The sequence below is a fragment of the Diceros bicornis genome, chromosome 7, assembly GCF_020826845.1.
Source record: "Diceros bicornis minor isolate mBicDic1 chromosome 7, mDicBic1.mat.cur, whole genome shotgun sequence".
NCBI classification, from domain to species: Eukaryota; Metazoa; Chordata; class Mammalia; order Perissodactyla; family Rhinocerotidae; genus Diceros; species Diceros bicornis.
Genome location: NC_080746.1, coordinates 9,413,049 through 9,430,807, shown reverse-complemented (window position 1 = coordinate 9,430,807; position 17,759 = coordinate 9,413,049). Strand labels below are relative to the sequence as shown.

Here is a 17,759-nt window from a genome sequence, read left to right as displayed (position 1 = left end):
TTAGACAAAGCCAGACTCGGAGATGCCAGAGGGATCCACAGAGCAGGCAGAGTCCGTGACGGCTTCTCCTGTATGTTCTGTAACTGCCAGGGCCTAGGCAGCCTCCCGTGGCTTGAGGCCTCATAGCACGTTCTTTCCTGGGACTTCGGGTGGTGGCCTCAGCCCTGGGCAGAGGGGTCCTCGGAGAGAGGCTGAGGGAGAGTGATGTGGTCAGTTCCAGCACCAGTGGTGTGAGGGGCTTCAGATCGGCTTCGGGGCCAGGGCGCTAAACCAGTGGTGGTGGTGGGGGTAGTGTGTGAGCCCCAAGCCCAGCCTGAGCAAGAGCTGAGGATGCACCACAGTAACAGGCGTTGGCTCCGGGCTCTTCAGCAGAACTCATACGTCTATAAATAGCCAAGCGATAATAAGAACAATTTCCTGGATGAAAATAAGACCTCGAGGTAGGGTGGAAGGAGGGGGGAGGTTGGTATTGTTCTTCTCCATCTCCGTTTCTTGACTTTCCTGTGGAGCTAACAAGGGACCTTTACATAAGTTTGACTCTGCCAGGAACCCCCAACTGATCAGCTCTGGGTGGTGGAGGGTGCAGGCCGTCTGGGTGCTGGCGGGAGGGGTGCGGAGGCCCGAGCTCCTAATGAGGCCCTCTGGCTGCTTCCCTCCCCCTGCACCCAGGGCGCTCTCCGCCTCCGAATGGTGATTAATGACGTATTTACTGTGTCCAGGCAGGTGCTTCTCTGGGAAATAAAAATTCTGGTTCAAGTTGTTTGTTCCACCTAATTAGAGAAAAGGGAGCTGTGTTCATTAAGCAATGGGGAGAGCACGGGGAAGGCGAGCGCCTGGGCCCGGCTCCCCATGGGGCCCTGAGCACCTCCCCTGGCCCGCAGCCGGGTCTGCAGGTAGGCCTGGGATGTTCCTGGGGAGGGAGGTGGATCCCGCAGCAGGAAGAGCTGGGCCTTGGCCAGCGCTTGGCTTCAGCGTCTCTCACCTAGTTTTTCTCCTTTCCTCATTCCTTCCTTATCCTCTAACTTCTTTCTTCTTTGTCTTTTCTTATCCTTCATTCCTCTCTTATAAATCTCCCCTTTTCTCATTTGCAAATGAAGACTTTGGACTTTGTGGCCTTGAGGGTACCAGCCAGGTCAAACCATCATTTGCTAATTCTTGTCACAGCCCCATTTCCCTTCCCTTCCCAGTTCCTTCTCTCTGTCTTCCCCTCACTCAACTTGGCCCTGGGGACACACTGTGGGCCCTAGCCCCCGATTTTCTGCTTCAGAAAACTTCATTAGCATGCAAATCAGCTCAGGGAGGTAAGTGGATTATTAATGGTGAGTCACTCATCTCTGGGGCCACCATCTTCCAGGCCTGGGGCACCCCTTCCTCTAGCCTGGTGGGCACTAGTCTGCTGCCAGATCCCAGCCTCTGAGTTGCTCAGGCGGCCCATGTGACCCTGATGGTAGCTCCTACGGGTCCCCTAGGACCCAGCCCATCTGTGTGTGCAGGTATGAGCAGGGGCAGGGCATATATGCCACACGTGCACAGGAGTGAGTGTGCCTGAGGAGAAGCCTTTGTGAGCGGACTGCCATTCCTCTGCCTGTGTGCATGTCCCTGGGCCTCTGTCCACTGACTGCTTCCAGGGAGCTTTCCTGACCGTCCCAGGGGATGTGTGAGGCCTGAGGCTCTTCTCTAAACCCTGCCTGTCCCAGTGCTGCTTTCCGTCTGTGTGCCCAGCATTGCACCCCCCCATCCCCACCCCGCCTGCCCCATGATGGCACATACTTGGTATTCAATCGGCCGTGGCCTGGGCTGGCTAGGGACAGAACACATTCTGTGTTCAATTGTCCAGCGTGGGCAGCAGTGGCTGCTCTGCTCTTTCCAAAGTCCCCAGGGCCTCAATTGGGCAGTGGAGAGCCAGGCTGAGCCCCAAGAGATAGGAGGCCTGGTGATGCCTACTCCAGGGACCACAGGGGAGGGAGGATGGAGGTTTGGAGAGAATGCAGTGGGTGGGTGCCCCAACCCTGGTGCTAAATAAGGGATGCTTATTGATATGCAAACAGTTTGGAAAGGCCTTCAGTGAGGACTGATTGCCTGGCAACAAGGCCTCCTCTCTCTTTTCCCCTCCTCACTCCCCTCCCCCACCTGCTGTGTCCTTTTTTTTAATCGTCTCTCTGCTTCCCCTTTTTGTAGCTGCCTGGGGAATCCATCAGTGCCTGTCGTCACATGGCTTGCATAAGGGATATAAGGGAAGGGGGAGAACTGCACAGTGCCCTTTGCCCCAGACCCTGCGTCCTCAGGGACCACCAGTCTTGTGCCCTGGGACTAGAGGGGATGCCTTTCACAATGAACGCCAGGATGAGTGGTGGCTGCCACACTGAATAGAGACTTTAGGCCCCTAAGATAGACAGATGGGATGGGGAGGTGCTGGGGTGACTGGTGGGGAGAGAGTACACAGTGGAGGGGGCCCATGAAGGGGGCTGGGCCCTAGTGAGGGCCCTGAGGGGTGTTGTTCAGAGCTCCTCTTAGCAGGAGCCCTAATGAGGCCCATGGTCCTGGTGGTGGGTGGGCGGGTGGGCAGCACCTTGGGCAGGCAGCAGCTTGAAGATGGAGGAAGCAGCGAAGTAAGGCTGGAGGGTCGGGGGCTTCAAGGTAGATATGTACATGACTGTGCATCCTAAGACCAAGCAACCCTCCTGTCTGTGCCCTGCACCAGGGTCAAGGCCTCATCCTCTACCTGGTAGCTGCTGGGGAAGTAGCAGTGGGAGCAGGGAGCTGGCTCACAGGGAAGATTTCTCTTTGGGCTTAGCCCACACTGTCTTCCCTCCTCTTCCACAACCTGTCCTGCCTGCCCTGGTTTGTGTATTTGCTGGCTTTCCAAACGAATCCCCTGTGGCCTCCATTCTGGTGCCAGGCCCAGAGAAGACGGTCCGAGGCTGGATGTCCAGGAAGAGAGGACTTGGAGAGAGGCCTTGCCACTGGCTCCCAGGCTTCTGAAGCCAGACACCGGCTGGGAGCCCCAGGCGCTCACCAAGCACGTTGGCCATGAGGGCTCTGGTGAAAGGGTGTTTAAGAAGAGGCACTACCAGCCTGTGCTGGGTGACAGGCCAGAGGTCCTTGCGCTTCCTGGTTCTCCCCGGGGAAGGGGCCTAGGCTGTCCTCTGTCCCACCAGCTCATCCTGCCCCTGCTGGCCACACAGTGGAACAGCAGAAAGAATATTCTACAAAGCCAGGGCTGCTGTGTGACCTCTGGGGAGGGAGACCTGGGGTGGGAGAGGCAGGGCTCTGGGAGGAGGGACCCTATAATACCAGCTAACATTTATGAGGCCTGCACCCCATTACACAATGGTCTCAATGCATAATTCCTTTTAAGTCTCAGAGCAATCCTAACAGGTGTCCGTGGTTATTATCATCCTGTTTTGCAGCTGGGGAAACTGAGGCAGAGAGATTAAGTCACCATAATATCTGATGGAGCTCAGGTTTGAGCCCAGGTCTCTAGGACCACAGGGCCTGCTCCACTGTGACACTGACATTCTCATCTAGGTCATGTGGATGGCAAGGTAGACCCTGGGGCCTGTGAGGATTAAGTGAGGGACAGGCAGTGAGCCTAAGAGCCATGCTTATTGCGAGCTCTCTCTGCCAGGCCCTCCTCTTGTTGATTGTTTGAGGCAGGTGCTGCTGTGGCTCCCATTGTATAGATGGTGACACTGAGGCACAGCAAGGTTAGGGAGCTTGCCCGCGGTCACAGAGCTAGAAGGGGGCAGAACCTGGATTCAAACTGAAGCCACTCAGCTCCCAGGCCCATGTGCTTAACTACCCCCCATGTGACAACGGCTGAGGACTTCAGACCGGAGGGCTGTCAGGGCTGCCCTGCGGGGTCTTTTCTGTAGACCTTGGACCCCACTGGACTGTGTGTGCACTTGTGTACGCTCCCTTCCTCTCTCTGTCTCTGTCTCTGTCTGTCAGCTGCTCTTGTCTCCCGGCCCCTCCGCATGCAAAGCCTGTCTGGGGCTGCTCTGCCTTCGGGGAGAAGTGCCTCGGTTAATGGTCCTCACAGTCCTGGGGAGGGAGGGGGCTCATGGGAGCACTGCTGGATCATCCACCCTCCTCCGAGTGCTCCAGGTGATAGGTTTATGGCTTGTCAGAGCTGGTCTGCACATCTCATGGACTGAATTCTGTCCCCCAGAATTCATTTGGTGAAGCCCTGACCCCCGATGTGACTGTATTTGGAAGAGGGGCCTTTCAGGAGGTAATTAAGGCAACAGGACTGGTGTCCTTATAAGAAGAGGAAGAGGCACCAGAGATCACAGTCTCTCTCTCTGCACACACAGAGGACACAGGGAGAAGGTTGCCGGTCTGCAAGCCAGGAAGAGAGGTGACACCAGAAACCAAGCCTTCTAGCACCTTGATCTTGGACTTCTGGCCTCCAGGACTGAGAAACGTCTGCTGTTTAAGCCACCGGTGGGTAGTATTTTGTGATGGCAGCTCGAGCAGACTAAGACAGACTGTCTAATCCAACCCCTTTGTTTTATAGACGAGGAAACTGAGGTCCAGGGAACGACTTTCCTGAGGTTACACAGAGCGGGGACTGGGAGGCAGGCCCCTCGCTGCCCGGTGCTGCATCCCCTCACAGGCGGCAGGGAGTGGAACAGGTCTGGGGGAGAGGGTGGAGCGTGGCCGCCCTGCTCTGGGCTGTAGCAGCCGTGTGCCAGGCTCTCTGAGGGGCCTTCCGCACGTGGACGAGGACAACATGCTGGGGGAAAGGTGGCCCCTGGACATGTCCAGCAGGGTGACTGATCTTTCTCTTCACCTGTGGGAAATAAGCCTTGGCAGGGGCCAGGCTGGCCCTACTTCAGGGAGGGACTGGACAGATGCTCAGCCTGGAAGAAACACCCTTTTCCTTCTTTCATCCTTGTGGGGATGACACATTTACTGTGTCATATTTTTGTATTTCATAACACAACAGGGTGGCTCCAGCCCAGGACATGAGTGAGGGATTTATCTTTCAATTGGCAGCTTCTCCCTGGATAGACTTGCCCCCAGGGGAAGGTATTTGTCCTGGGTTCTGACACCAGGCTCTGGGTGGGGGCCAGGGCCCAGGCCTTGATCAGCAGCCCTGGGGCTGACTCCTTGGCAGGCGGTCAGCTTTAGACAGGAAGGACACACCCTCAGGGAAGGGACAGTCCTGCCTCATATCCTCCAGTGGTGGTGAAAGACTTGCTTGTTTTTCCAGGACCCAGGAAGAAGAGCCAGTGGTGGGGTGGGTGTGGGGAGCAGGCCGTACACCTCCCCACTCTCTGAGGCCAAGGAGGGCCCCCAGGAGAGGAGAACCAGGGTTCTGGAGGTCTGGGCCTCCAGCACCAGAGCCCGGGGATGCTGGCTTGCCCTGGGTCCTGATATAACCTCTGAGCAGCTGCCCATCTGTCTGAGGCTGTCCTGAGGGGAGCATAGGGAGGAGCAGGGCCCTGGGCATCATGATACCACAGTTCCTGCCCACTCATCAGCTGAGAAGGGCTGTCACTTCCCTTATCAGGCCTTGGTTTTCCATCTGTAGATCAAAAGAGTTGGACTTGCCATCCTCCAAGGTCCCATTCATCTTTAAAGGCTCTGTGGTACATACACCCTGTCTGGGACTCTATTCACAGTCTCCTTGAGTGGAGTTCGGTGGGGCTGTTTTAAAATCTACCTGGGATTTTGTTTTTATTCAGGTATAGTGAGGCCAACAGATCAGGTGATGACTGCCATTGAAGAGGTGGTTTGCTACAGTTCCAAAGAGGAAGGGCCACACGAGGATGCACCAGGGTCTGTCAGGAGGCAGAGGGAGCGAGGGAAAGCATGAGTGCTAGCCTTTAGTGTGGTTTTTGTGGGAAAGAATGAATGAAGGCAGGGTAAGCAGCTGAATGTGCTTAGATTGGATAGTCTGAATAATTTGGGCAGGATCTAGGCTATAGGGGAGGTCTCTCGTTATCCAGTACCTGTCCCCAGAGTGATTTAGGGCAGGAGGATATGTCTGGGACTGCAGGATGAAAGGAGGTGGGAGGGTCAGGACCTAGGATTGTTTGGTTTGCATATCCAAAGTGTGTTCTCAGCATGGTGTTTGCTGTCTCTAGCTAACCCTAGGAGGGGCAGTCCCTCCTTGTCTTCAAGGCCTTGAGATGTCGAAACATAGTAAAATACAGAAAATAAGAAACATGACTAAGGCAGGGGCCAGTTCAGGGCACTTCCAGCTCAGGGTACACAGTGTGAATTAGAGAAAAGCGCCCCTGTGGGTAGGTACAGTGGGGCGCAGGCCTTGGTAAGGGATTATGGGCTGGATTTCAGCCCTCTCTGTCCCCTGAGCCTGGCACCCCGGGCAAGGAAGAACCTAAATGGCCTTAGCTGGCAGCCCTGGAAAGATGGCTAGATTTAGCAAATAAAAATGCAGGACACTTAGTTAAATTTGAATTTCACATAAACAATGAGTAATATTTTAGTATAAGTTTGACCCATAGGTATGCCCCATGCAATATTTGGGCATATTTCTACTAAAATGTTATTTGTTGTTAATCTGAAATTCAAATTTAACTGGGCATCCTGTATTTTATCTGGCAACCCTAGGCCTCTTCTGCCCCTGTGTCTTCTCCTCTGTTCTTAGAGTCCTCACCACGCCCAGCAATTACCGCAGGAAAGAGAGAGAGAAGAAGAGAGACAGTTACAGTCTGAGAGAAAAGATCAGATAAATAGAACCATAGCATGAGACAGAAAGTGACACAGAGTGAGAGAGAGAAAGAGAGAGACAGAGAGACAGAGTGAGAAATGAAAAGCGACAGAGAGACATACACTAGAGAGACCGGAGAGCTGGCCCCCTCCCCATGCCCCCCGCCCCCAGGCCTTACCTTGGAGTAGGTGGCCCCGTTGATGACCTCTCCCTTCCGTAGCCAGATGATGGAGGCTGCAGGCTTGGCGTTGTCTGCATGGCAGGTGAGGTTGAGGGGGTCTCCCGCCCGCAGGCTGATCACTGGCCCCCCCAGGATGACGGGATCGTCAGGTGGCACTGCAGGGAGAGGGGTGGAGAGGTCAGGCTGAGGGCACCCTCCTCTTCAGCAGGGCTGGCACGCTGGGCTGGGTGGATTTTATGGAGCCGATGGCAAATAATAATTATCACACTTTAATAAAATGTGTAATCCCCTTGTACAATAACAATAATAGCAACAACAGCAATAATCCCTGACATATGCATTGCGTGTCTATTTGCAGAGGATGTTCGTGTCATCCTCTCATCCGCCGCTCTCGACGAGCCTGTGAGGGGACAGGGCAGGCATCAGTAGCCTCGCTTCACAGATTGGGAAGCAAAGCTTGCTGCCGAGATAATATCGGTATTTCTTTCTTTTTAACTTTTTTTTTTTTTAAAACAAAGCCTGGTCATATTTGTTGTCTGATTTAATCCTCACAACAATCTTGTGAGGTAAACAGTATTATTATCCCAATTACACAGACCTGGAAACCGAGGCTCAGCAGGATTAAGTGTCTGGCTCAAGGTCACGTAGCGATTGAGAGGCAGAGCCAGGGCTGGATGCCAGGTCCCCTGACACGTGGAGCTCAGGCTGGCCCCTTCCCTCCAAGGGGACAAGTGATGGGCAACCTTTCAAGGCTGAGACAAGGTTTCAGAGGGCTGTGCAACCCGGCGTCTCCTTAGCACTTTATTCTTCCAGGGCGCCGCCAGCCCCTCATCCCAAAGTCAGAATGCATGCCTCCTGTCTGGGTCCTTCCACCTCCACTACACTTTGTAGTAGCCGGCCTGAGATCGTGGTTCCCGCTGAGAGATGGGGGAGGGGGAGGAGAGGGACGGCCACGGCATGGAACTTGACTCCCACAGTGCCCAGCCTGGTGCCTGGTGGAAGCTCCATAAACGTTTGCTAACCCCAATAGAGGCACCCCTTTGATCCCCACGATGACCATGGGATGTAGGATGGGCAATTCTAGTGGCAGATGACCATTGTGTGGAGAAGAGGCCCAGAGAAGTTAAGTGGCAGGCCTAAGGTCACAGAGCCTCTTCTGATGTTTGTGATTGTGGACACATCTAGGGTCTCAGGCCTCTGCTGCTCCCTGCCTCTCCTCCTTGGACAAACCACAGAGGGGCCAGGGCTCCCTGGAGACCACCTGAAGAATCCCTGGTCTTCCTCCCCCAGGGAGGGGCTGGGTCAGTCAGTTCTGGAGGTCTGAGGTGCATGTTTGCTCCGTGAATGGATGAAGGGGTAATCAGGTGACAAGTTGGGGTCCTGGCACAAAGGTCCTTCTTTGCCCAGTTGCCAGAGAAAGTCCATCCTTCCACCCAGGCCTTGTGCAAGCTTCTGCATTTGTGGGCTCGGGGAAGACAGACGCAGTAGCTCGAGAGCTCCAGGTCAGTCCTGCCCCAGGAGGCTCCGCTTCTAGCATGCCCTCTCCCCAGGACTCACTCCCACAGCCAGGCTCCCCTCCACTTCCCGGGGCCTCCCGCCGTGTGCCACTCTCCTGTGCACCCAGGCCCCTCAGGGAATTCCAGGAGGTTCAGGAGGCTCAGGAAACTCCAGGAGACTCTGGGGCCAGGTAAGTACCTTCAGCTAGCAGCTCTGCCCCCTCCCTTCCCTGCCTCGAGGAGGCCTGGTTCAGAGCTACAACGAGTGAGTGCCAACCTCCAAGAGTCTATTTCCTGAGGAAAAACAAACCCTCAGGCTTCCAAGATGCTATCCAGCTCCAGCACTCCACTCTCTCCTGGCCTGGGGAGGAAGTTGGCCTCATTCAACCCTGCCCTGCCTCCCCAGGGGGCCTGGGCACAGGCAGATGGTGGGTGTGGACTGGCCAATAAAGACAACTCCCCCACCCTATACCCCCTCATTAGTGCCAGAGACCTCCTTGGTGCGGGTGTGGCCAGAGAGCAAAAGGGAGGCTAATGAGGGCTTTCCATACATGGCGGGTGGGGGTGACAGCTGCTGCTGAGGGGAATTTTATCTGCTTGCAGTGGGCCAGGCCCCTCCAGCAGGGAGGGCTGAAGTGGGGGCTCCCGCCCACTTCCTTCTGCGGCGTTTTCTCCACGAGGTGCCCAGGATGGAGGTGCTCTGGCTGAGGTTGCTGAGGGCCAGGAGAATTGGAAAGAACCATTCGAAGCTTCAGGAATAGAATAAATACCTGGCCACCCTTGTCTTGTTAGGAAGAAGAGTCTATCCACCCACTTCTGAAAAAATTGGCCATGAAAGCCCTGTGAACAGCAGAGCATCATCTGATATAGCGCCGGAAGGTGAGAGGATGGAGTGAGAAGATCGGGCAGGGTTATGCTCTGCTGTCCACAGGGGCACCAGGAGTCGGAATCCACTCGATGGCACTGACAACAACAAATCCTTGTCTCCGTGCCTCCCCAGTGATGAGCCAGGGGTGCAGTATTGTGGAGAGGGCTCAGTTAGAGGGTGAAGCCTGAAGGCAGTCCTTTCTCCCAGTTTTATTTCCTCAGATATAAAATGTGAAATTACAACAGGGGATCTGGAAAGTTCCTCCGGCACTGGCATTTGTTGGGTCTGAGACAGTGGTTCTCGACCTGGGCTGCATGTTACCACCTTCTGGGAGAGGTTCTAAAAATCCTGCTGCCTGGTCACACCCTGACCAACTCAAGCTTCTGGAGGTGGTCCCTGAGATCTGGAGTCTTTAAAGCTCTCCAGAAGGTTCCAGTGTGTGACCAAGTTTAAGAACCAATCGTCTCTGGGCCTTTGCTGCGACGTGCTGTGATCACAGTGGAGACGGAGGAGGCCTTTCCAAACACTGCACACGGTGGGGGCCGAGCCCTTCCTCCTTGCTTCTCTAGTGCTATGTTTTAGAATATTGGATTAGAGGGAGCGCAGATGAGGGGAGGGGGTGTGCGACTGTGCTGCGTGCGTACCCAGGTGCACACACATTCACACACACAGACAGCCACCCGCAGAATGGGTCCTGATTACATCTTCCCAAATAAGTGGTTATCGTGCCGGTTATTCGCGTAGCTATGCATTATTGATTGGCCTCCGCCTCGGTGCACACCAGATGGGGTAGGAGGGTGCGGGTGGGCCAGGGTGTGCGGGGCGGGGGTGGATGAGGGAGGAGGATGTTTGGGGGCCGGTGGGCTGAATAGAAATCAACAGTCGCTCTTGGCAGCTGTAGCTCCCATAGAAGGGGGGCGACTCATTACCTCCACATTCAGCCCAGGCCCAGGCTAGGGCGGCCGGGAGGGGAGAAAGTCTGGAGTGGCCTGAGCCTGGAGATGCATTATTCATCCACCCCTCTCACAGGATTGTTATTATCCTGAATCACCATAGAGCTTGGTCTCCTAATTCTTAATCACAGGGAAGGTGGAAGCTCGAGCCTTTGTGATTAATCTGGAGATAAAAATAGTTGACTGTTTTGCTGTTGTGCTTGTTGTCAGTCAGGAAAAATGCATTAACTGTTCGGTGACTGAGGCCTGGGGAGACCTGAGAGGCTCCCAGGCAGAGCTGGTCCCCAGAGCTGGACGCCAGCCCCAGGAGGACATAGCTGGCCTCAGACGGGCTGGCGTGAGTGAGAACCAGGACGGCTGCTCCTCGGGCACCGCTCATGAAGGGACAGATCATGTGAATTATCCACAGTTGCAGGGGTGGCGGCCGTGTGCGGTCCACTCTCGTGTCATCCAGGATTCGGGCAGGCAGTGGCGGGCTCCCTCCTTGCTCTGCCCCTCCCCACCACTAGCCCTGCAGACTGTCACACACATGGGTGGGTGATGTGCGGCACCCGCTCTCTCCCTGTGTGGGAGGGAGCCCCTGAGGACTTCCTCCGAGCTCTGCGGCCAAGGCCACGGGCTCGTGTGGAGAGGTGGGGCAGGGAGGCACAGTCCAGTCCTGCACTGACAGAGAAGTAAACTGAGGCCAGAGAGCACAAGCGCTGCCCAAAGCTACCAGTGAGTGAGGGTGAAGGATGGCAGCGGGCTTGGGAAGCGCATCCTGCTCCACCAGGGAGGTAAAGCTTTCACCTGTTTTAGGTACTAGGCTTCTTTATACCGTTTTGTGGAAACCAGCGATTCTGCAGCTAAACGTTGTATGGAACCACTACCCAGCCCTGTAGCTGTCTCTAAGAAGCACTCCCATGATCAGAAGGCCCTGGACTTCTGGACTAGAGCATATGCTAGGGGTGACTGTCTGTCCTTCCCACAGGACATCAGCTGGACAGAGGGCAAAGTGGAGCTGGGGTCATAGGGCTTCCTCCCCACTCCAGAGCTGCTGGTCTACTCACTCGCTGCCTCTGTGCCCAGCGACTACATGGCATCAAGCTCACTTGATTCACTGGTCTTGGTGTGCGGGGTTGGCCAACCTCGCCTGAACAGGCTGGGAAAATGCTTTTGGTGCCAGGCTGTGGGCCACACTGTGGGGGCCTCCTCCAGTGTCCGCCTGGTCACCCAAGTGGGTCCCTGGCTGGGCTTCCAGGATTCCTCAGATGCTCCGTCAGCTCAGATGGGTGCTCTCCACGGATGGCGGATAGGGGCACGTCTGCCGACACAGGTCAGCAGCACCGACACGGAAGGTTACAGTGCCCAGGGGCAGCTGGAGAGGTGCGGAGGTCAGCTGGGCCATCCTCCTGCTCCCAGCAGCATGATGAAGCACCTCGAAGATACTAAGCCCTTTGCAGGGCAGGACTGGGTTCAACTCATGCACAGTGCGTTCTCCACAAAGCTGACGAGTGGTCTGTTTAAAAATGAATCCAGGGGCCGGCCCGGTGGCGCAAGCGGTTAAGTGCGCGCGCTCGGCTGCGGCGGCCCGGGGTTCGCCGGTTTGGATTCCGGGCGCGCACTGACGCACTGCTTGGCAAGCCATGCTGTGGCGGCGTCCCATATAAAGTGGAGGAAGATGGGCGTGGATGTTAGCTCAGGGCCAGTCTTCCTCAGCAAAAAAAGAGGAGGATTGGCAGATGTTAGCACAGGGCTGATCTTCCTCACACACACACAAAGATAAATAAAAACGAATCCAATGATGTCACTGCTCTGCTTCAGACCCTCCAGGGGCTCCATGCTCTGTCTAGAACATGGTTTGAACCATGGTTTGAACTCCCCTCCGTTGCCTACAAGCGCCTGCACCTCAGGCCCGGGCTGCCTCTGGGTCCTGAGTTCCCCCCCCCCCCACTCCTCCCCGCCTGTGGCACGCTTACATCCTTCCTGTTGGCCCAACAAGCCAAGCTCATTCCTGGCAGTGGCCCTGAACCTCGCCCTTCTTTCTGTCTGGAATGCTCTTTTCTGTATCCCTGTCCTGCTGGCTTCTTCCCGTTAATGAGGCACAGCTTAAATGTCACGTCCTCAGCAAGGCCTGGCCACCCTATATAACAGCCCCTCAGTTCCTCTCTATGACAGCACCTCACTTTGTTTTCTGCATCACTGGGTTCATTTGTTGTCTGTCTCTCCTTTCTAGAAAGAGGCTCCCTGACAACAAGAAAGACCTGTCTGTTGTGGTCCCTGCAATATTACCGTGTCTAGATCAGTGCCTGCACACGGCAGGTGCTCAGTCAATGTTTGTTGAATGAATAAATGAAAGACCCCTGGGTGAGGGATCTGTCATGGGCATTTGCTGCCGAGGTCAGCACTTTTTATACTGTGTGACTTTTTATACTGCGTGTGTGTGTGTGGGAGGGGTGAGTAGAGTTCGGGGCGGCGGATGAGTGAGTGTTTGGGGGGGTGGGCAAAGAGGAGGAGCCTCCTTGCCCTTGCTGGGACAGCTGTGTAGAAACTCTCTATGGTGTGACATTGGTCGACGGGCTCCTTCCTGCCATTTCTGGAAAGGGGATGCCTGGGCTGGGAGGGCTTGGTGGTGGGGGTGGGGTGGTTCTCAGCTGCTTTCTTGGTGGAGGAGGGACCCCAGTCCAATTTGTCTGGATCACAGGCTGGGGAGAAGGCTGAGGCTAAGCGTGGTGGCAGGTTAAAGACACGGGGCTGCAGGAGTGGGTGGAGGCTTGCTGTCGTTCAGGCATCAGTGTTCAGCCTCAGGACCCAGGGACTCAGGCAGGGGTGGGGAGAGGGCTGAGTTCATGCTGGGAGTGTGAGAGCTGCCTGGACTGGAGGGCGGACACCCAGGGGCCTCTGGGCTTGTCCTGATCAGCACGTCTCACACCTTCAAAGTCTTCCTTCCTCCAGCGGCCCCAGCCGCAGTCCTGCGCAGCCAGCATTCCTGTCTTCCCTCCAACCTTTCTCCTTCCATTTCTCTCCCTCAGCCTCTTCCATGCTCCAGTCTGAGCGCATTGTCGTTCACTAAAACCAGACACAGCCTGCCCTCTTGGAGCCTGTTTGAGACCTTTGGTACTCAGAGTGTGTGCCCGGGATGGACCTGCAGTGTCCGCATCACCTGGGAGCTTGTTAGAAACGCAGCCGCTTGTGCCCCGCCTCAGGACCGCCTGAGCCAGGAGTGGCGCTGAAGAAAGACCCCAGAAAATTTGTATGTACGTCGATGTTTGAGGAGCACTGCTCTAGAGCGCCCCTAGGAACAATCACAAACTGATGAGTGCTTCCAAGGGAAGCCTCACCGGACAACGCGAGCACACGGGGGGCCCTTCGTCCCTTCGTTGGCTCCCTCTGCGACTTCCTGGGGCAGGTTAGCGAAGGGTGCATACTGCTCACCGCATAATGGGGTTGAAGTGAGCGCTCTTGTTGCCTAACAGGTTCCTTTGCATATGGCATGTCTTTAACTTGGAATGTGGAGTTCTCTTTCCCCTTCTTCTCCTGGCTCACTCTTACCTAGCCTTCAAGACGCAGCTAAGGGGTTACCAGTCCACGAGGTCCTTCTGGAATCTCCCAGTTGAGCCAAATGACTTTTGTTTTTGACCCCACAGCAGCCCAACATCCTTCTGTCTCAACAGCTAACCTGTCCTATGGAAATGACCTGCACATGTTGTCTCTCCCCTAGACTACAACCTCATCCACCCTTGATCCCTGTCACCTGGCATAGTACATGCCACACAGTGGATATCCCAGGTATGTTTGCTGAGCCACACTTGGCTTGAGTCCATGACTTTACAAGCTGTACGATTGTGGGCAAGTTACATAATGGGACAACTTGTGCCCTCTTATCTGGGAAGTGGGTAATAAATATATCTGCAGGGTTATTATGAGGATTACCTTAACTATATGACAAATGCCAAGACAACTTTGTAAAGGCTATACAAATATTGGTTATGTCCAATATTTAAGAATAATACTTAACTTTTAAAAATTATTTAAGAATAATATTCTTGCTACATGCAAGGTGCTGTGCCAAGGGCCTCTTGTTTTATTCTCAATTTCCTTCAAGGCAGGTACTATTAGGATCTCCATTTTATCGATTAGGAAACCGAGGCTCAGAGAGGGCAAATTCCTTAGCTAAGATAACACAGCAAGTAAGTGGGAGAGTTGGAATTTGGACCCAGAATTGTTTGACCCTAGAATATGCTCCGCTAGAGTCAGAGCAGCTCACAGACCCGCCCTGAAGCTGCAGCAGCCCTTCACAGCCGTTTCCGTCAACCCTCCTGCCCTCATCCTGATCATTTGTCCCATGTAGGGACAGGCTCACCCTATGCCAGGGGCATTCAGACTCTGCACCCCCCTCCCCAACCTGACTTCAGAGGACTCGAGGAAACATGAGCCTGGTTCGCAGTTGGTGCTTGAGAGACGTCTGCTAAGGGAGTGGAAGAATGATGTTTGCCGTTTAGATTCGTTCATTGCTGACTTTTGTGAACTGCCCTGTTGTCGGGTTTGGGGCGGTTGTAATCCCAGCCTCCGGTTTCCTCACTCACTGGATGCGCCACCTACTGGCCAAAATGCAGAACCGCAGAATGTAAAGACAGGACGGGGGATGTGCCCGTTTTTATGGACCTGCTTCCCAGTGCTGGCTCCGCATTCATTCAGAAAATTTATATGGAGCACCCGCTGTGTGCCAGGCCCTGTTCTGAGAACTGGGGATACAAAGCTCCTACCCTAGTAGAGTTTTCATTCTAGTGGGAGAGACAGACAATACAGGAGGAAATACGTAATACAAGGTTGGGTGTTGATAAGTACCAAGAAGAAAATGAGACCAGGTGGGGGGTAGAGAGATCCTAAGCTGCCCTCTAGGATCCTCTTCTGGTTTCTCCCGTCCTCTCTGGCTGTTACTTTCTGTCTTCTTCCCACGGTTAACCGTTGGTCCTCCCCAGTGTTTGTTCCTGCCTGGCACATTCATTCCACACATTATCCTTGGAAAAGCCCCTCACTTTCCCCGGGGACGCAACCAGCATCTGTGCTGATAAACCCCAAACACGCCTATTCGCTATTTTGGGGAATTGCAGCACCGTCCAATCACAAAGGACCACACTCTGCACGTCTTTCTGAACTCGACTCTCCTTCATCCCGCCTTGCTCACCAGCCTGGTTAATTCTTTGAAATAGCTCTCAGATTTGTCTCTCCCTTTCTATTCCCAACAGTCTCCCCGGCACGGGCCCTCATCATCTCTTGTTTGGATTGTGATACCTAACACATCCTCCACACTGTCCTCGAGTGATCTTTACAAAAGTCTGGTCATTCATCCACCCACTCGGTCATTCACTCACTCTCTGTTTGCTGAATATCTAGCATTCCTTTGTTTAAAATCTTTCAAAGGTCCCTCCCTGCCATCTAGATAGAAAGTCTGAACTTCTTGGCTCCTGCCAACCTCTCCAGCCTCATTTTTCATCACTTTTTAACTCAAATTCTTCTTGTGGATAAGAATCACTTGCAATTCCTGGAATAAGTCACTCTTTCCCAATTGTCCCATTCCCTTTGCTTGGCTAACCTGAAGGTCAGGCAGCTGGGGTTCAAATCCTGGGTCCTATATTTACTAACTTGTGGCCCTGGGCAAGTTGGTTAGCTTCTCTGTGCCTCAGTTTCCTCATTTGTAAAATAGGGAATATAATAAAACCAGATGTGCCGTGTAGCTGCAATGTGGGAAAACACTGTATAAACGGTCCAGTGTTGTATGGATGTGGTATGTTACTGGTTCTCCACGCAGACTGGGGTCATTCCCCTGAAGGACGATAGCAGGGTGCCGGGGCTCAGAAGCCTGGTGCTCTGTCTCCTTGGGAGAGTAGAGGACTCTCCTTTTCTGCTGCCCTGTCCTCAGCAGGCTCTGGGTGGGGACCCTGATGCCCCTCAGGGGTCATCCGTGCTGCCCTGCCTGACTTGGCTTCTCCCCTGTCCAGGCTCCCCACATTCCGTGTGCATGAGAGTGAGGCTATTATTGCTAGTGGGCTGCACAGGTACGTGTGAGCCCAGCCAACCCCATGTGGGGCAGATGAGCCATCTCAGCTAGCTCAGCCAAATCCCTCACAGGGTCAGTATGTTTGGGGTGGTTTATTACACAGCAAAAGCTAACTGATACACTCAGTTAGTAGCCTACTGTCTGGACTGCTCCTATATGACTGCCCTATGCTCTGGGCTCCTGCAGTAATCTCAGAACTGGGCCACAGCATCAACTCTCCATCCACTCCAATTCCCCTACCTCCATTATGGCCGGGTGACTCTCCCACAAGCTCAGTCTCTGCTACTCACAACGTTGATTGGCTCCCCGCTCCTCCAGGTTAAAAACCAATTCCTCAGCCTGGAGGGCATTTAAGGTTCTCTACAGTTCGGCCTTATCTCTCCAGTTCCTTTTCCCAGGCCTTAGTTGCATGGTCTGTTCACCTTTCTGCAAGGACGGCCTGCCCTTTAGGACTACATGCTTTGGCTTGTGAAGTGCTATCCGCCGGGAATGTACTTACCCTGTGTTTTAACCCATGGGAATCCCATCCTCTCTTCCATCAGCCCAAAGGCTACCTTTGCCTTGTTAACTCTTGGTCATTCTTTAAGACCATCACCTCCTCCAGAAAGCCCTCTCTCAGTCTCAGTCCCCGCCCCTCCCTGGTCCAGCCTCTGCACTGCCGTAAGACCATGTGCCACCTCCACGAGCTCATGGGGCCCTCAGAGCCATTGCTGTTGGCCGCCCCACTAGCCTTGAGCTCTTGAGGGCTGGTCCTTGCCATGTTCTTCTTTCTATGCCAGCACTCGGTCCAGTGGCCCATAGTGAGCACTTCATAAGTATTTGCTGGCTGGTGCCTTGCCTGATCCCCCGAGTTGGAAGCAGACTTGCTCCTGCTCCCTTACACCATGCTTGTACCTTTTACACCGGCACTCACACGGTCCATATTACACGGATTGTGGACCTCCTTCAGGTGCCCTACAGATCCAGAGCAGGAGTCTCTGTGTCTCTTTGCATTTTCCCACCACCGAGCATATGACCTTGGACGTAGTAATAAGAAAACAATAATAATAATAATAATATGAATAATAGCTAACATTGATATAGGGCTTACAATCCTTCCAGAACTCTTCCAGTACTTTAAAAATCATCATTTAATCCTCACAACAGCCCCATGTAAGGTAGATACAGTTACTCTGCATGTTTTAGAGATGAAACAGAGGCACAAAGGGGGTAAGTTATTTGCACAGTGTAACACAGCCAGTAAGAAGCAGAGCTGGGACATGTGCAGGGTTGCCAGATTTAGTCAATAAAAGTAAAGGACGCCCAGGTAAATTAGAATTTCAGATAAACAACAAACAATTTTCAGTATAAGCATGTTTATCTGAAATTCAAATTTACCTGGGCATCCTGTATTTTATCTGGCAACCCTATATATGTGTTAATTACCTGCATGTAATTGAATTGATATGTGTCTTTCCCCCCTCTTCAGACCCTCTCATTAGGTCTACATAAAGAAGACTTGGGACAGGATGCAAATGGGATTTTTCCAGGAAATGTCAT

At 53.9% G+C, this 17,759-nt stretch overlaps 1 protein-coding gene across 2 annotated transcripts in view; it reads right to left on the bottom strand.

Moving 5' to 3' along the window:
• Nucleotides 1-17,759, bottom strand: part of KIRREL3 (kirre like nephrin family adhesion molecule 3) — a 529,519-nt gene that overhangs the window by 34,749 nt on the left and 477,011 nt on the right. For both annotated transcript variants that reach the window (XM_058544827.1, XM_058544829.1), the window contains exon 5: nucleotides 6,861-7,018. In XM_058544827.1, the coding sequence (XP_058400810.1) occupies nucleotides 6,861-7,018 (158 nt within the window). The remainder of the gene's footprint in view (nucleotides 1-6,860; nucleotides 7,019-17,759) is intronic.